The 16,408-nt window shown below is 36.2% G+C and overlaps 1 protein-coding gene across 1 annotated transcript; it reads right to left on the reverse strand.

Annotated features, from left to right (window-relative positions):
- Positions 1-4,311: 4,311 nt before the first annotated feature.
- Positions 4,312-8,519, reverse strand: LOC110870829 (zinc finger protein JAGGED-like). The gene is made up of 5 exons (XM_022119948.2): positions 8,436-8,519; positions 8,252-8,346; positions 8,015-8,146; positions 7,494-7,578; positions 4,312-4,736 (listed from the first exon to the last, which is right to left on the reverse strand). The coding sequence occupies exons 1-5, from the start codon at positions 8,468-8,470 to the stop codon at positions 4,439-4,441; spliced, it is 645 nt and encodes a 214-aa protein (XP_021975640.1). The 5' UTR covers positions 8,471-8,519; the 3' UTR covers positions 4,312-4,438.
- Positions 8,520-16,408: the final 7,889 nt, after the last annotated feature.

Below are 16,408 nucleotides of genomic sequence, written 5' to 3' on the forward strand. Positions count from 1 at the left end.
GCCTGCATCCCTTGTCGTGACGAAAATGTCCGTATGGTGCGGTGTCAGCCGTACCGCTACGTTCATCTTCTTCTATGCCTAAGGTAAGGCTTTCCTGTATTGATAGAAGTGTTCACTGGATGCGGTGCGATGCCGCATCGCTGTGAATACTTCCGTTTTCATACACCAGATGTGATGCTATGTCGCATCACTCTACCGTTCTCATGTTCCATGTAAGTCCTCCTTTGTTACTAGATAGATTGGATTCAACCCTTGTGTCGACGCGTTCCCGCATGGGCACAAGTAGGTTGTTAGCTAGTGGGGGTTTTGATAAGGGTAATGGTCACTCGCGGTCGATGCTGACGCGAGATCTGGGACCATACCCCTTCACACGTCATCACAAAACGGTAAAGCGGAATGTAAAATCCGGTCAATTAACAACATGATCCGCACCTTCATAACACATTCTTTCCTACCTAACCGTTTTTGGCATCACGCTTTAGACACCACCACCTACCTTCTAAAAATCTTACCTAGCAAAACTCACCAATACAACACCCCAAATCACCTTCTATACCATCGATCCTCGACTTACGATCACCTTCGCGTTTTCGGTTGTCTTTGCTACCCTCTCATCCCTTCTACAAGCATTCACAAGCTTGATTTTTGCTCGTACCCTTGCATTTTCCTCGGCTACCCACCGACTCATCGGGGATACAAGTGCTTAGACGTAAAATCAAAACAAATAACTATCTGCAGACACGTTGTTTTTATGAGACTGTGTTTCCTTTTAATTCTATTGGTCCCCCTTCCACATCCTCTAATTACGAATTTCTAACACCCCCATTTCGCACTCATCTATGGCCCACTGTGCACTCGCCACCTCCTTCTACATCCACCTCCCACGCCCAAACTCTTGGCCCAACACTCCCGGACCAAAAACACACACCCCACATCTCTCGACCCAACTCCTCACCCTACTACAACATAACCAACCAGCGTCTCCCTCCCACCCACCAGCCTACCCACCCGCCCCTGGCCCAACCACTGACTTGCCACCAGTCCACCCTCCTACACAGAACTTGAGTCCATCCAATTCGCCCAACATACCCACTGCCCCACCTACTGACCCATCTTTAACGCCAACCTCTCAACACTCTACTCCCTCATTTACTGCCCCACCTCCACCACCTTTAACTCTTCGTACTATGCGAACACGAGCTATGGTTGGAATCCTTAAACCGAAACAACTCTTGAATCTCCACACCACCACCATTGCACCAATCCTGAAAAACCTGACACTTGCCTTGTCTATACCGAAATGGAAAAATGCCATGACCAATGAATTCAATGCTCTTATTAGCAGTGGTACTTGGGATAGTACCACGTCACCCACAGATGAATGTTATTCGAAGCATGTGGTTATTCAAACACGAATTCAAATCTTATGCTTCTCTCGAATGATACAAGGCAAGCTTGGTATGTGACGGAAGTTTACAACGGGTTCGCATAGATTGTGAGATACCTTTAGCCCAGTCGTAAAACCGGCCACCATTCGTACCGTTTTGTCTATAGCATTATCTAAATCTTGGCGGTTCATTAGCTTGATGTTATTAATGCATTTTTGCATGGCAATCTCAATGAGAGAGTCCAATGAGATAGTCTACATGCATCAACCAATGGGTTTTAGACACAAAGATTTTCCGGATCATGTGTGCCGTCTAAAAAAGTCACTTTACGGACAAAAGCAAGCTCCACGAGCGTGGTACCAACGTTTCACTAGCTATGTTCTCACTTTGGGATTTCTTCAAAGTCGTTGTGATGCCTATCTCTTCATTCTAAATCATAGGCATAATACCGCCTACGTCCTTTTATATGTCGACGATATCTTGCTCGTTACATCCTCAATGGAACTTCGGGAACCGTTAGTGACATACCTTTCAAAGGAATTTGCTATGAAAGATCTCGGTGCTCTTAGTTTCTTCCTCGGTATCTCGGTTACTCGACACAAGGATACAATGTTTTTATCCCAAGAGAACTATGCGAATGACATTATAGAGCGGCCGGGATGCAATCTTGCAAACCAACACACACCCGTTGACACAAACGCTAAGCTAAGCTCTTCTACTAGCACGAACTTCGATGACCTAACTTTATATCGAAGCATAGCTGGCGCATTACAGTACTTGATATTTACCCACCCAGATATCAGTTATGCTGTTCAACAGGTTTGTATGCACATGCATGCACCAAAAAAATGCTCATTGGAATGCTCTTAAGCGTGTTATCCGATATATCCTAGGCACGAGATCGTTGGGACTTCTTCTCGTCGGTTCCAAAAATTTGACACTCCTAGCTTATACTGATGCAGATTGGGCGGGGTGTCTGGACACCCGCCGCTCCACTAGTGGGTATTGTGTTTACTACGGTGACAAAATTGTCTCTTGGTCTTCAAAACGACAGACAACGATATCCCGCTCAAGTGCCAAGGCCGAATACCATGGGGTCGCCAACGTTGTTGCAGAAATATGTTGGCTACGCAACCTGTTACTTGAATTGCATCGTCCTCACTTACACGTCACTATTGTCTACTATGACAACGTTAGCGGCTATTTACTTGTCTGGCAACCCTGTTCAACATTAGCGCACCAAACACAACGAACTCGACATTCACTTTGTTCGGGAGCAAGTTCAAAGTGGTCAAGTTCGCATCCTTCATGTGCCATCTCGTTATCAAGTTGCCGGTATTTTCACCAAAGGGTTACCCCAAGTAGTGTTTGACGATTTCCGATCCAGTCTTAGCATATGGTCCCCTCCCGCTTCGACTACGGGGATGAAATATACTTATATTAAGTAATTATCATTTCCCCTGTAACTAAGATATTCAGTTATATCTTTACCTAGTATAGGAGATTACGATGTACATATATACGACAAATGAATGAGAAAGGAGGCAATCAATTTAGCCATTATTGATATCTTTCAATATCTTCTAATAGTTTTGTGTTTGTCTTCTTTACTCCATTGAACACTTTATCATTTCTATTCAACCAAATCTTCCAAAAGGTAGCCGCCATAACACATCTGGTCGCTTTCTTTTTTTCTTTTCGTTGTCTTTATTTCTTCCACACTTTTGAATATCTCCTTTACTGATGAACAAACATATAAAGTGTTGAATTTCAGCCATACTCCTATCGCCTACCATATCGCTTTTGCCATCGTACAAGTGACTAGAATATGGTCAACAGTTTCCAGTTGATAACCATAACACGAGCATAAACCATCTCCTACCTGAATGCATTGCTTTTGTTAGAGAATTGTTCATGATTTGTAGATTAATAATAAGACCATTTGTATTACTAAACACATAACTTAAGAAAGCTAAATAATTTTTTAATTAGTAAAATAGAAATTTTACATTTAACCATTTTTTCTACTTATCATAGCAACTCCATTTAAAAACATGATTGAGAGACCTAAAATTAACTTAATCCAGTCATAATCTACACATGATTGTTAGTCATTAGTTTTAATCTCCTTACTAGCTAGCTAGGTTGCTTTTTAGGCTTCTCAAACAGTTATATCTTAACTAAGGGTAAACTTATTCTACAAAGTCTTCTAAAAATAAAAACTTGTACAAAAACACAATGTATTGCAAAATATAACACAATATCGAATAAAATAAAACACAATGCCGAAAAATATAATACAATGTCTAAGAAAAAAGACATAATGAGTCACGAAAATACACAATGACGCAAATATAGAAAAGACACAATGATAAATAAAAAACACAATAATGTAAATGAAAACTCTAAAGTCTACAAGCTAAACATCTAAAAACAAACCTAAATATCACATCGTCTAGTTTGATGAGACGGATCCAATGCCACTTGACTGAGGACAATCGAAATCTATTTGATACTCTTTTACGACTTCTTATTTTTAGGAGACTTTGTATTTGATCCTAACCGCTTAATTAATTAGGAATAACTATAGTACCTTCTATGATGTAACCTTATTCAATTCTAAAACATAAATATTATAACAATTTCGTTGATGCTGATTGCTTTTGCATGAATAAAAGGTAGATTGAAGGAATTTTGGTTCATTTAACCTCTACTAGATAAAACATAGATATTGTAACAATTTCATTGATGCTGATTGCTTTAGCATGAATAAAAGGTAGATTAAAGAATTTTGGTTTATTTAACCTCTACTAGATAGTAGAAACCACATTTTAGCAATCGCTAATGGTCAATTTTTGTAGTAGTGCATGCATTAAACTTAATTTTTACGTAACAAGACTTAACATATGAAAAAAAATAGAGAAAACGTAACAAGATACATCAACTTGACTAAATCAGTAAATCCACAAGAAATAATATATATAGGGCTTCTCTGCAACCAATACCACCATCAAGTTAAGAATTATAAGGTGTTAATACAGCGGCGAAGGTCAAATCCGGGAAGAGTGAAAGCTGACTTGTGGATTGCTAGAGACATATCGGTCTACAAAGTAGTCGTTTATCAACTGCGAGTTAGAATATCGAGGCAACTCTGCATTGCCGAGGTGAGATGCCAGAGAAGTGTGCATATGTTGATGTGGTGGTGGTGGTGGTGGCAATGTTGGTGGCATAGGAGGAGGTAAGATGGTGGTGGAACTGCCGGAAAAAAATCTTGTAGGATAAACAGTACCACCCATGTTAAAGCCTGTTGCTGCATAATTATAGCCTCCATGCATCACTGGTTGCCCACTACATTAGGACATCAGTACGAGTATTAATAAGTTGTCTTAAATATAAACGAGAAAACAAGACATAACAGAAACAATATCAAGGGAACTATAATAACAAAAAAAGATATAATGCACTCAAAAAACGACTGCAGCAAAAATCATAGCCTTCAAATATCTTCACTCAAAAAACGAGATTTGGTCATCAAGTTAGTGATAGATGGTGTGCTTGTTTGGGTAAGGGTGTAAATGAGCCTAAACGCATGCGAACTATTCGAGAACGTGTTTAGTTTTAGATCGAGCTCGAGTACGTTCACGAGTCTAAAGAAGCATATTGTTTTAGAAATAAACTCGTTTAATAAACGAGCGCAAGCTTCATTTATTGAGCTAGAGTATGCTCACGGGTCTAAACAAGCATGTTATTTAGAAAAATTAATTTAATTTATTAAATGTATATTTACATTATAGCCCTTAGTATACATAAAATTTTAATAAAAACAAACAAAATAACATATATTTATATATACCTAATAAATAAGTAACTAGTTACAACATGTATCCACTTTTATCATACTAAGATTTTTTCTTCCACTTCTCTTATTTCACTCTATTTATTCTATTTTTTAGTTTAAAAAAAAAACTAATTTCAATTAGTTGCTATCTCAAAATATCGTTTTATATTTCCTAAATTTTCATCATGAACTAAGCTTAACCCCTGCAATACACAGATTTCTAACTTGATCATATTATATATAAAAATATTAATTGGAAATACACACACACATATATATATAACAACTATAAATGTATATATATATAGTGGAGGGTTTAAATAAAAACGCTAAATATTGTGAGAACCGTGAGAACAAATGAAAAAATCATGAGAATTTGGTCAAAAACAATTCAAATTCAATTTTTTTACACTTATCATTATTATTCGAATACAATGTTTGAAATTAAATTTACACATTTAAATTTACATGTAGACATAAATATTGAAAATTTACACATCTATAAGTTTGCCATTTACACGTGTAAATTTGTTATATTTACACATGTGTAAAAAATCAAATAAGAGTGATTTCGAGAGAAAAAATGATTTTTTAATGTTGTAAATTCTTTTTTTAATGTTACATTTTAGTTACAATGAGGTTTGTATTAAAAAAGTTGGTTTCGATTGTTTTTTCATTCGTTCTCACGCTTATCGCAATATTTAGCATTATCAAGATAACCCTCCCCATATAATTATATTTTATTAATAAACTAAATTTAGTATTATTTATAAATATAATAGTGTATATCCTTCTTATTACTTTTGATTAAATAATGTAAAAATAACTTTTTGTCGGAAATTTGTCACAAGGTGTGACACAATTCTGACGGAACGTTTAAATCAACTAAAAAATAAATATTTTGTCACAAATGTGTAGGAAATATAATTAATTTTAGTTATTATATTAATTTTACTATTATTTATAAATATAAAAGTTTATATCCTTTTATTTATTTTTAACAAAATTAAGTAATATGACTTAGTTGTCGGAAATGTGTCACAACTTGTGCCGCATTTCTGACGGAACGTTTAATTAAACTAAAGCACAAATATTTTGTCACAAATTTGTAGGAAATGATTTAAGAGTTAACCTTTCGTAGATTATTTCCGACAGATCTGTGACGCAACTGTCAATTAATTAGGGTTTTTTTTCTGTCATTGTTGCGTCAAAAATTTGACACAGAATTTTGGAAAAAAAATTGTAGGAAATTTGTCACAAATATGTTTGAATCTGTGACAAAAATAATTGTGTAGAAAATTTCCGTGGGAAATTATGCACTTTTCTAGTAGTGCGAGCAAAGCTTGACCTTCACTGCTCACGAGTCGATCTCAAACTCTAGAAATAAAACTCAAGCTCTTGATTGGAATAAGTGGGTGCCGAGTAAGTGCAATCTGTTCGTTTGGAAAGCGGAGATGGGCAGAATCCCAACGGCAGACGCTTTAAGTAAAAGAGGGATGCAGGTGGGTGACGGGCTATGTCCTCTGTGTAAGTCGGAGGCCGAGTCGGTCGAACATTTATTCACGTCGTGTGTCGTCGCGATTGTTCTGTGGCAAAAGGTGAGTCTGTGGTGTCGCATTCCTCCTATCTTTGCGTTTTCTTTTCATGATTTGTTGGAGGTGTACAAGTCAAGCCATGTCAAAGTTGTCGAGAAACCGGTTATTCAGGGGATCATCTTTTCAGCTATTTGGTGCTTATGGAAGGCCCGGAACAAGGCTGTCTTCTCGGGTATTGAGGCCAAAGTGGAGAGTATCTTTTGCGATGTTAAGTCCTTTGGGTATTTGTGGTTCAAGTATAGATCTAGTAACAACCATATCTCATGGTTAGATTGGTGTAATTTTTCGTTGTTGTAGCTTCTTTTGTTTGTTGTTCTTGCCTGGCTCGGGTTTCGAGTTAGGTGTTTTTTAATGAAGTTCTCTTTTCAAAAAAAAAAAAACTCAAGCTCTAGTATGTTAAACGGGCCGAACTCAAGATCCTCGGCTCATTTACACCTCAAATTTCGGCTATTATTATTATTGTTTGTGACTTATAGGAGGATGTTTGGATTTATGTGGGTAATTTTCCTAAAATATGTTCAAGAATTCCAGCTAGAGTTTTGGGACATCTTTTGACTATGGAAATTACAACTATCAATCCGTATCACAAAAATAGATTCAAACAATGGGTTGAAAGAACATAAATATACAACAAATGTTATAAGATATAAAAGTAGGAGTATACAAACGTACCATAGTTGGTGAGGGGGAGGGGTTAGCATGTTATCAGTCCCAAAGACCAGTTGACGAGCTTGGTTTAGTGATTCTGCCTCCCTCTCTGATTCCACCATCACAAACTTTAAGTTATTATTTTAAAGAAACATATTTAGAATTCAATGACATACAATTAAATTAAATAACATACATATAAAACAAGAGCTAGTTGCTTATAAACTACCTAGAAAGGATAATAAAAAAAACATTTTTGACAATGTATCATGGGATGAAACATTACACTACTAGAAAATCCAAAATTTCCATCACCAGTAGGAAATGCGTCACAAATCACGTTTTCCGACGTATTTGTGAAAAAGCGTAATGTGGTTTTTCCTACGTAACTTCTTACACATTTCCTACGAAACTACCGCGTCGCTAACTACGAAACATCTCCTACAACAATTCCTAATCTGTTCTCCATGGCAAATCATGGGGAAAGTTCACCAACTCGACGTCAAGTTTCTTAAAACCACATTCTGTGCGTGTGAGAGAGAGACCTTGGCGATGGCGGTTCATGTGTCCGCCAAGAGCTTGAGACTTCCGGAACTTGAGGGAGCAAAACCGACACTCGTAAACCTTCCCTCTTTCATGATCTTTTGAGCTGTTTTTCATGTCTGATCGGTAGATCCCTAAAAACCATCACAATAGAAAAATCTTATAAGGTTTGCATTTGAAAGACAACTCTTAAGAATTGTGATCTCTCTAAGAAGAATAAAAAAATAATAAGTACATACCAGATGCAGCAGAAGAGGAATCATTAAGTGGTTGTTTGCTATGGTCCCTAATGAACTTATCATCAGGTAGATTGTTGAGGTCCAGTGGGTTTCTCCTGAAAACCAAGATAAATGTGTAAGTGTTAAACTCAACATAAGTGACCACTTAACATGAAGAAAGAGAGTGATAGCCTATGGTGCATACATGTTGTTGGTACCACAGAAGAGAAGTTGATACATGTGTTACAAAACAATAAAAACAATCAAATCTTGAATGTGTTAAATAAAGCGGATGAACACTCATAAAAGATTAATCAGGTACGTAAATGTATGAAAAGTTGATCACATGCACGCAGGCTTCCCCTTGAAAGATCCCTATCACCATTTCTGTCGCATTGTTATTTCAGTAACAAATGGAAAAGATAGAGACAGTGACTTTAAAGGTAGATAGTTGCGTGAGACTGCTGTTAATTTGTGGTTAGGGTGTGGAGGGGGACTTCAATTCGTGGGGTAATCTTGCACTCTTGTCAATTTATTTTCAATCATTGAATTATGTGCATAATGGCCTCTTTTTTAGACATTATAGAATATATGTTGTCCCTGTTCTTATTCCTACTAATAATAAGCATCCTTAAATAAACTTGATAATAAAGTACTAATAGACTAACTTAATTATTAAACTAAACTAAGCTTATCTTACTTTCTCTTTCTAGATTAGGGGACTAGGGGTGGTTCACTAGTGATAGAATCTATCACTCTCACTATCCAATCAACTCATGCCATGTCATCAATCAAATTTCCATCACTAGTGATAGAAATGTAGGAGGGGTGGAATCACTAGTGATGAAATTCTATCACTCCCTCCCATTTTTTTTTTAATTTTCATTTTAAAATTATAAATTAACAATAGAACACTAAAATTAAAAATTTCATTAAATTTAAAACATACTACTTCAATTTAACATACTAGAAACATACAATTTAAAAAAAAAAACCCCTACTCCAATTTAACATACTAGAATCATACAATTTAAAAAAAAAAAAAACTAATCCTCGTCCGAATCCGGAAACTCCAAACCTAGAGAACCTACTAGTTCGATTAAATCGAATCTCAACCGAAAGTGAGTTTCTTCGTTACGCAATTGTAAATGGATATCTTGTGGAACTTGAACTTGTGCAGGAGGATCCGGCACCCAATCCGGAGATATTGCACGTCCGTCGTGTTTGATCAACATATTGTGCAATATGATACATGCATACACTATGCTATGTATTGCTTTCTTGGTCATCGAACGAACCGGTCGGTGTAGTATACCCCATCTACCCTTTAAAACACCAAATGCCCTCTCAACATCTTTTTTTGCCGATTCTTGCAATTTTTTGAACGCCTTTTCTTTAGCCTCGACAGGAAATGAGGGAGCTTTCACAAAAACAGACCAAGACGGGTAGATACCATCCACAAGATAAAAGCCTCGTCTGTAATGTCGACCGTTAACATAGAAAGGAGAGGAAGGTGCGGTACCATCCGTTACGCTTTGGAACAACGGCGACGTGTGCAACACATTGATGTCGTTGTTTGAACCTGGAACACCGAAATACGAATGCCAAATCCATAAATCATTCGACGCCACCGCTTCTAGTATGATGGTTGGTCTTTTGATGTCTCCCCTCACATACGCCCATCGCAACTCTCTTGGACAATTTTTCCACTCGATATGTGTACAATCGATGCTACCGAGCATCCTGGGAAAATGCCATCTAGCCTCGTGTGCGGCGTAAATACGTGAGATGTCGTGGCTCGTCGGTTTACGTAAAAACTCGTTAGCATACAACTTAATGACCGCATTGCAAAAAAATTGCAAACATTCACGTGAAGTTCTTTCAGACATAGCTAGGTATTCATCATATTGATCGGGTGGGTTACCTGTCGCTAGTTGGCGAATGGCGGACGTGCATTTTTGTATCGGCGTGAAACTTGGTTTGCCCCTCGCATCCTAACGTTCTTGAAACCATTCCTCGCTTGCTTCGATGTCTCCAACAATCTTTAAAAATAATTCTTTGGGTAAACGAAACCGATCTCTAAACGTTTCGGCATTGTATAGCGGGTTTTCCACAAAATAATCGTTCATCAAAACTTCGTTGGCACTTATACGATCACGGTCGACCATCTTCTTCTTTGGGCGGGACGACTCGGCATCAAGCTCATTATACACCGACACAAAATAGTTTAGCGTGTCGTTTTCGGAAGACGACTCGGTATCGGTATCGCTAGACATCGGAAACGTCGAATCCTTAGGGAATTCCATTTGAGAAAGATATAAAAATTGTGTGAAATAGGTTTAAATTGGTATAAAATATGTGGATTGATGTGTGTAAAATGGTTAAAATGTAGATATATAAATAGATAAAATGGATAATTTTTTTTAATTATTGTTTACCGTTTTAAAACGGTCAAATAAAAGCCAACGGTCGAAAATTTCAAAAGTTCAACGCGTGCTCGGATCCACGCCGTTATACTTCAACACGTTTAACTATCACCGGCGGCGGTGTTCCGTTCGTTTTCCACGCGTGATGAAGAGCCATCACGCTACTGCCCCGAGTCCCCTTAATCAGATGACCCAAAAAAACTCGACCCATACATGTACCTGTTTCTTCATCAAAGCAATGCCGACTCCTTGAGCCAAGTTGGCCACCTTTTCCTTTGATTGCCAGTTCGTGCATTCATACGCAAAGTGACCAATATCCCCACATCGATAACACTGAATCCCTGACTTGTCTCGTCATTTCATTGGGTTTCGTTAGTTAGGGATGCCAATGAGCCGAATATTGGTAATCTCAATCTTAGACCCCATTAGGCCATTATAAAAACATGTCTTATACACGGCCCCATATACAACGGATGTTGGTTGGTTAGAGAACATACCCGCTAGTTTTGGGTATACCATTGAGTTTATTAAAAAAATACTCCTTGTGATTTTCGAGGACATTTTTTCCTTTAATTATAACTAGATTGTTGACATAGGTCGCGCGTTGAGGCGGCGACTTCTTAGTTTTTCATAGCTAGCGGTACGTTATGCGATGCGTTAACCATATCAAAACGTGTGTTTAGACATATCCGATCTAATTTAATGTCACCAAGATAAAAAAAAAACAGTATGTAAAAGTAATTTAAGAATTAACGTGGTTAGGCATAGATAAAAAAAAAGTATAATACGTGTCGCATGTTATGGTGTAAAGGTTTAAAAGTAATTTTAACAAAATAAGATGTCAAGGTATTATGTAGAAAAGTTAGATGAGCCAATGTTGTCATTTATCAAAAGTTAAAAGTGAATTTATAACTTATTTAAAGAAAGAGATGTAGGTATCAATTTAGAAAGTGTAGGGATAAACCTCTCTTTTTAAGATATAACTAAAATTAAGCACCCCCGCGTTGCGGCGGGGGCCTAAAACTATGCCAAATAAAATCAATGTCACACCGCTGGTAGCGACCACCAACACTGAAGTTGCGGCGTGTTAATGCGAAGAAACAAGACTGAAACATATAACATATAAAAAATAACTATGTGGATTTAGGACCTGCGCGTTGCGATAAACTTGTTAAATGGAAAAAATAGACGTAAAAACGTTGAACCACACACGCACTTTGCGCCGTGTTAACTCGCAAAATAACGTAGAAAATAATAACTAAGTCGATGTAGGATCTGCCCGTTGCGCTGAACTTGCCAAAGGGGGAAAGTAGACACGTTGCGACATACCTGTCAAATGTGAAAAAATAGAGTAAAAACGTTGAACCACACACGCACGTTGTGACGTATTAATTCGCAAATTTTAGAACGAAACGTAAAACGAAAAACTTACGAAAGATAAAAAGTATGGGGGACCAAAGTTGTAAATAAAAAAGTTTTGGGTTAAATTACAAAAGATGAAAAGTTTTTGGTTAAATTACAAAAGATGAAAAATTTTTCGTTAAAAGTAAATAAATTAAGAGAGTTAAAATACAAAAGATGAAAACCTTTGGGTTAAAAGTAAAAAATTACTAAAAAAAAATGAAAAACACCCTATTTTTGCAGTACAACAACACAATATAACAATGTGTTTCTAATTTATATTATGAAAATAGGGTGGAGATACAATAGAAAGTTTATTTGGTTAGGAAGGCTAGGAAGTGATCTTGACCATCCATTAAGTTAATCAAGGGCTAAGATTAAATCAGGGAAATTGAAAGAAAGAAAAGAGGCGCGTGAGTTTGTTCAACTGCATTCTAGTCAATCCAAGTCAATAGTTTCTCTCTCCTCCAATTCCCCCCCCCCCAATTTTTTAAACGTTAATAACTCTTTCATACGGCATTATTTTTTATAAAAATTGCACCAAAAAACGAGCGTTTTTTAATCTTTAAAACGAGTATACTATTGCTATATTTTTTTAAAAAAAAAATTTAAACCCAGTTGTGTAAAACGCAATAGAAAAACCACCAGTTACGTAAAACGCAATGAAACAAAAAACCTAAAAATGACATTTTTCTAAAACGCAATGCACTAAAAACACAAAGAAATGACTTATTTGTAAAACGCAATGGCCAGAAAACACAAAGAAATGTCTTATTTCTAAAACGCAATGGACTAAAAACACATAAAAAAGTGTTTTACCTAAAACGCAATTCACAAAAAACACAAAGAAATGTCTTATTTGTAAAACGCAATGGCCAGAAAACACAAAGAAATGTTTTATTTGTAAAACGCAATGGCCAGAAAACATTTAAAAATGTCTCATTTCTAAAACGCAATGACCTAAAAAAAACAAAAGAAAGTGTTCTCTGTAAAACGCAATGGACTGAAAACACCTAAAAATATGTTTTACCTAAAACGCAATGACTAAAAACACTTCAAAAATGTGTTTTACCTAAAACGCAATGACTAAAGATACTTAAAATGTGTTTTTTCTTAAACGCAATAGCCAGAAAACACATAAAACTCTCTTATTTCTAAAACGCAATGGACACATAAAATTGTTTGTCAACTGTTTGTGAATTGTCTGTGAACTGTCTGAATTGTCTATGAATTACTGTCTTCGAAATGAGCCAATTTCTGGAAAATTAATTTTTCTGATGCGTTTTTAGTACAGCAATTTAATCGAGGCAGCTCAACCCCAGCCAGGGGCTCTGCCCCTTGGACCCCGCCAGGGACTGCCGTCCTGGGACCCCGCTACCAGGGGCTGCCGCCCCCGGACCCCCGCCAAGATCGTAAAACGCAATGACTAAATAAAAACCCAGATCGTGAAAATGAAATTAAAGAATTTATTACATGGATCGAAGCCGGTTTCTTCATCAATTGACGAAATTTGAATGATAGAAGCACTTATCAGCGATTGAATCGAACAAATCGAGTGATTATCTTCAAAATCACCAGAAAAAACGAGATTTTGAATGAAATTAAACTGGGTTTTCTTCGAAAAAAGCTGAAAAACACGGTGATCGGGTGGTTGAATCATTGATTGATGACGAAAATCACACTATAATATAGTGATTATTGAGATAGTAAGTGAAGAAAAGGTTGGAGATGGTGGGTTTTGAAAATGGTGGGTTTTGAAGTAACTGGGGAGAAGAAGGAAGAAGAAATGATGAGATTGACTAAAATACCCTTTCTCTTTATTTTAAAATTTGTCACATGTCATAATCCTATAGCTTACTATCCTTCCTAGCCAAAATTAACTTCCTATTTCATCTTTTCCCTATAAAAATATATTAAATTATGTGTAGATAATTAATTTTAGTAAGCCAAGACCATATGTGAATAATGATCACATAAATACAAATGTATTATTGATCCATTCTTTATTACAATCCTCCGATCTATGAAAAGGTGACAGACTGACAGCTAATTAGCTACTGAATTTTAGTTTTAAGACGTATATAAAATTTTGGGATATTATGTTGGATTTAAATAACCTCACTTTTCATCAATTGGTCGATAACACTCTCAACTTTCAATTTTTACACAATCATTCTCAACTTTCGACTTATTAGCCGATAACATTCCTTAACTAACCAAACCCTAACCCAGTCTGCTGATGTCAGCGGCCACATCATTAAAAAATATCATGTCAGCTACCATATCATCAAAAAATGTCATATCAGCTGCCACATCAGCTGTCACATCATATGTCACGTCAGCAAAAGAGGCCACATTAGCAAAAAATAACTAGGTTAGGGTTTAATTTATTAGGAAGTGTTATCAGCCAATAAATTGAATTGAAAGCTGGAAGTGTTGATGTACAAATCGAAAGTTAAAAGTGTTATTGACCAATCTTTAAAAGCTGAGGTTATTTAAATCTAATATATAGATATTTATTTTTTAACAACTATAATAAATCAAACAATGACTAATGATATGCACATCAAGTGTGTAAATTTCATTCTGATTCCATACTTTCTAAATACAAATTCAAATAATATCATCAAAATACATATTTAAAAGAAAAGTCAAGTTAATTTTTCTAATCTAATGAACCTACTAGAATGGAGAATTAATAAATAAGAGTTAATGGAAAATAAAAATTAAAATTAAAGCTTTCCGGGTAAAGGATTCGGGGATATGGTTAGGTAATCGGGCCGGGTATCACCTAATTCCATACGCACAAAATATTTTTTTTTCCAATCTATATTTGGATACCCATTCCGATTGTTTTGGATTTCGGGTATTTCCATCAGGCTCAGATTCTTTTATCATTCCAATCGTTGGGTATGCTTAAACCAGGTTGACCTTCATGACTTTTTCATGTCCCCCAACTTCAGCCCCTACCAATGACGCTTTAGTCTAGCTAAACAAGACTCGTACTAGGAGAAGACGGTGAAGGTGGTTCCTTTTGGTGTAGGTGGGAGGTGGGTGGTGGTTAATGATGGGGGAAACAGAGAAAAAGGTGAGGGGTGGGTGGGGTTGGGGTGGAGTTGTTTTGTTTTTATAGAGGGGGGAAAATGAAGGGTAAATTTGTCATTTCACATCCACTTAACGGAGAAAACTAACCGTCATCCACTCTAGGGACTATCCGAGTAACAAACTGTCAAATCACAGGAAGCACCGGTGTAATTTTCAAAAGTTTGAGACTATAGGTGTTATTTTGCAAAACCACAGCGACTATCCGTGCATTTTACTCTATTATTTATTAACTATGTATTAATTTGACACATTTTGTTGCATTGTTGGTTGTAATTTTGACATAAATTGTTGTACCCTACTTGATTTACTTTTATTTTATTTTAACCTAGTACTTTTACATCTTTTACAATTTAACACCAATATTTTTTATTTTCAACCTTGGTCCCTATACTTTTCACCATTTACAAATTTTTCCTTGAACGTTTGGGTCTAAATTTTGCGAGTTAACACATCACAACGTGCGTGTGTGGTTCAACGTTTTTACGCCTAATTTTCCCGTTTAACAGCCCCGTTGCAATGCGCAGGTCTTAGATCGACTTAGTTATAGTTTTCTATGCTTTACATTTCATGGGTGTGATTCAACATTTTTACGTCTACTTTTCTTTTCATTCTGTTTTATTTTCTTTTTTTTGTTAATTTTTTTAATACGAATTGTTTCGGTATTGGTGGTCGTTGGCTATAGTGTGATACTGATACAAGTGTACAACTTGACATGGTTTTAGGCCCCCGCCGCAACACAGAGGACTTAACAGTGGTTTAATATGTAATACACAAGTCTATATCCTAGTACCTTAAATAAAAATCTACCTAAAAAGTTAAAAACAAATAAAATTTACAGGTGCAACAAGTGTCATTAGTGACAACCATATATTAATTAGTTAATGGTTTATAAGTTACTAAAACATGTAATACCGTTTAATTTCATGTTTGATATAGTTAAAATCATGGGAGTTCTTTTGGTAAGACTATAAAAGTAAGGTTTTTTCTCAATTCAACACCATTTGTCCATATGAAACTTGGAAAAAACGCAAAATCTTAGACAACACACCAAGCATTTTCCACTAGATTCAACATACATTTTCAAGTGAACTTTCAGGTTGTTATTAGCATACATACGAGAAATTTGTTTTAAAAATAATTGTCATAAGCTATCATGCTTCCTCCTCTATTGTTTTGGTTTTTTTCAACTGTAACCGGTATCTAAACTAGTTATATTTATAATAAAATTATAGTTAACTAGATAGCA

Source organism: Helianthus annuus, chromosome 8, assembly GCF_002127325.2.
Source record: "Helianthus annuus cultivar XRQ/B chromosome 8, HanXRQr2.0-SUNRISE, whole genome shotgun sequence".
NCBI lineage: Eukaryota > Viridiplantae > Streptophyta > Magnoliopsida > Asterales > Asteraceae > Helianthus > Helianthus annuus.

Coding starts and splice junctions, on each gene's coding strand:
- LOC110870829 (XM_022119948.2), bottom strand. CDS start 8,470: ATGTATCAACTTCTCTTCTGTGGTACCAACAACAT. Junction 8,347..8,435: donor TTCTGTGGTACCAACAACAT/GTATGCACCATA, acceptor CTTGGTTTTCAG/GAGAAACCCACTGGACCTCA. Junction 7,579..8,014: donor CATGAACCGCCATCGCCAAG/GTCTCTCTCTCA, acceptor TGGTGGAATCAG/AGAGGGAGGCAGAATCACTA.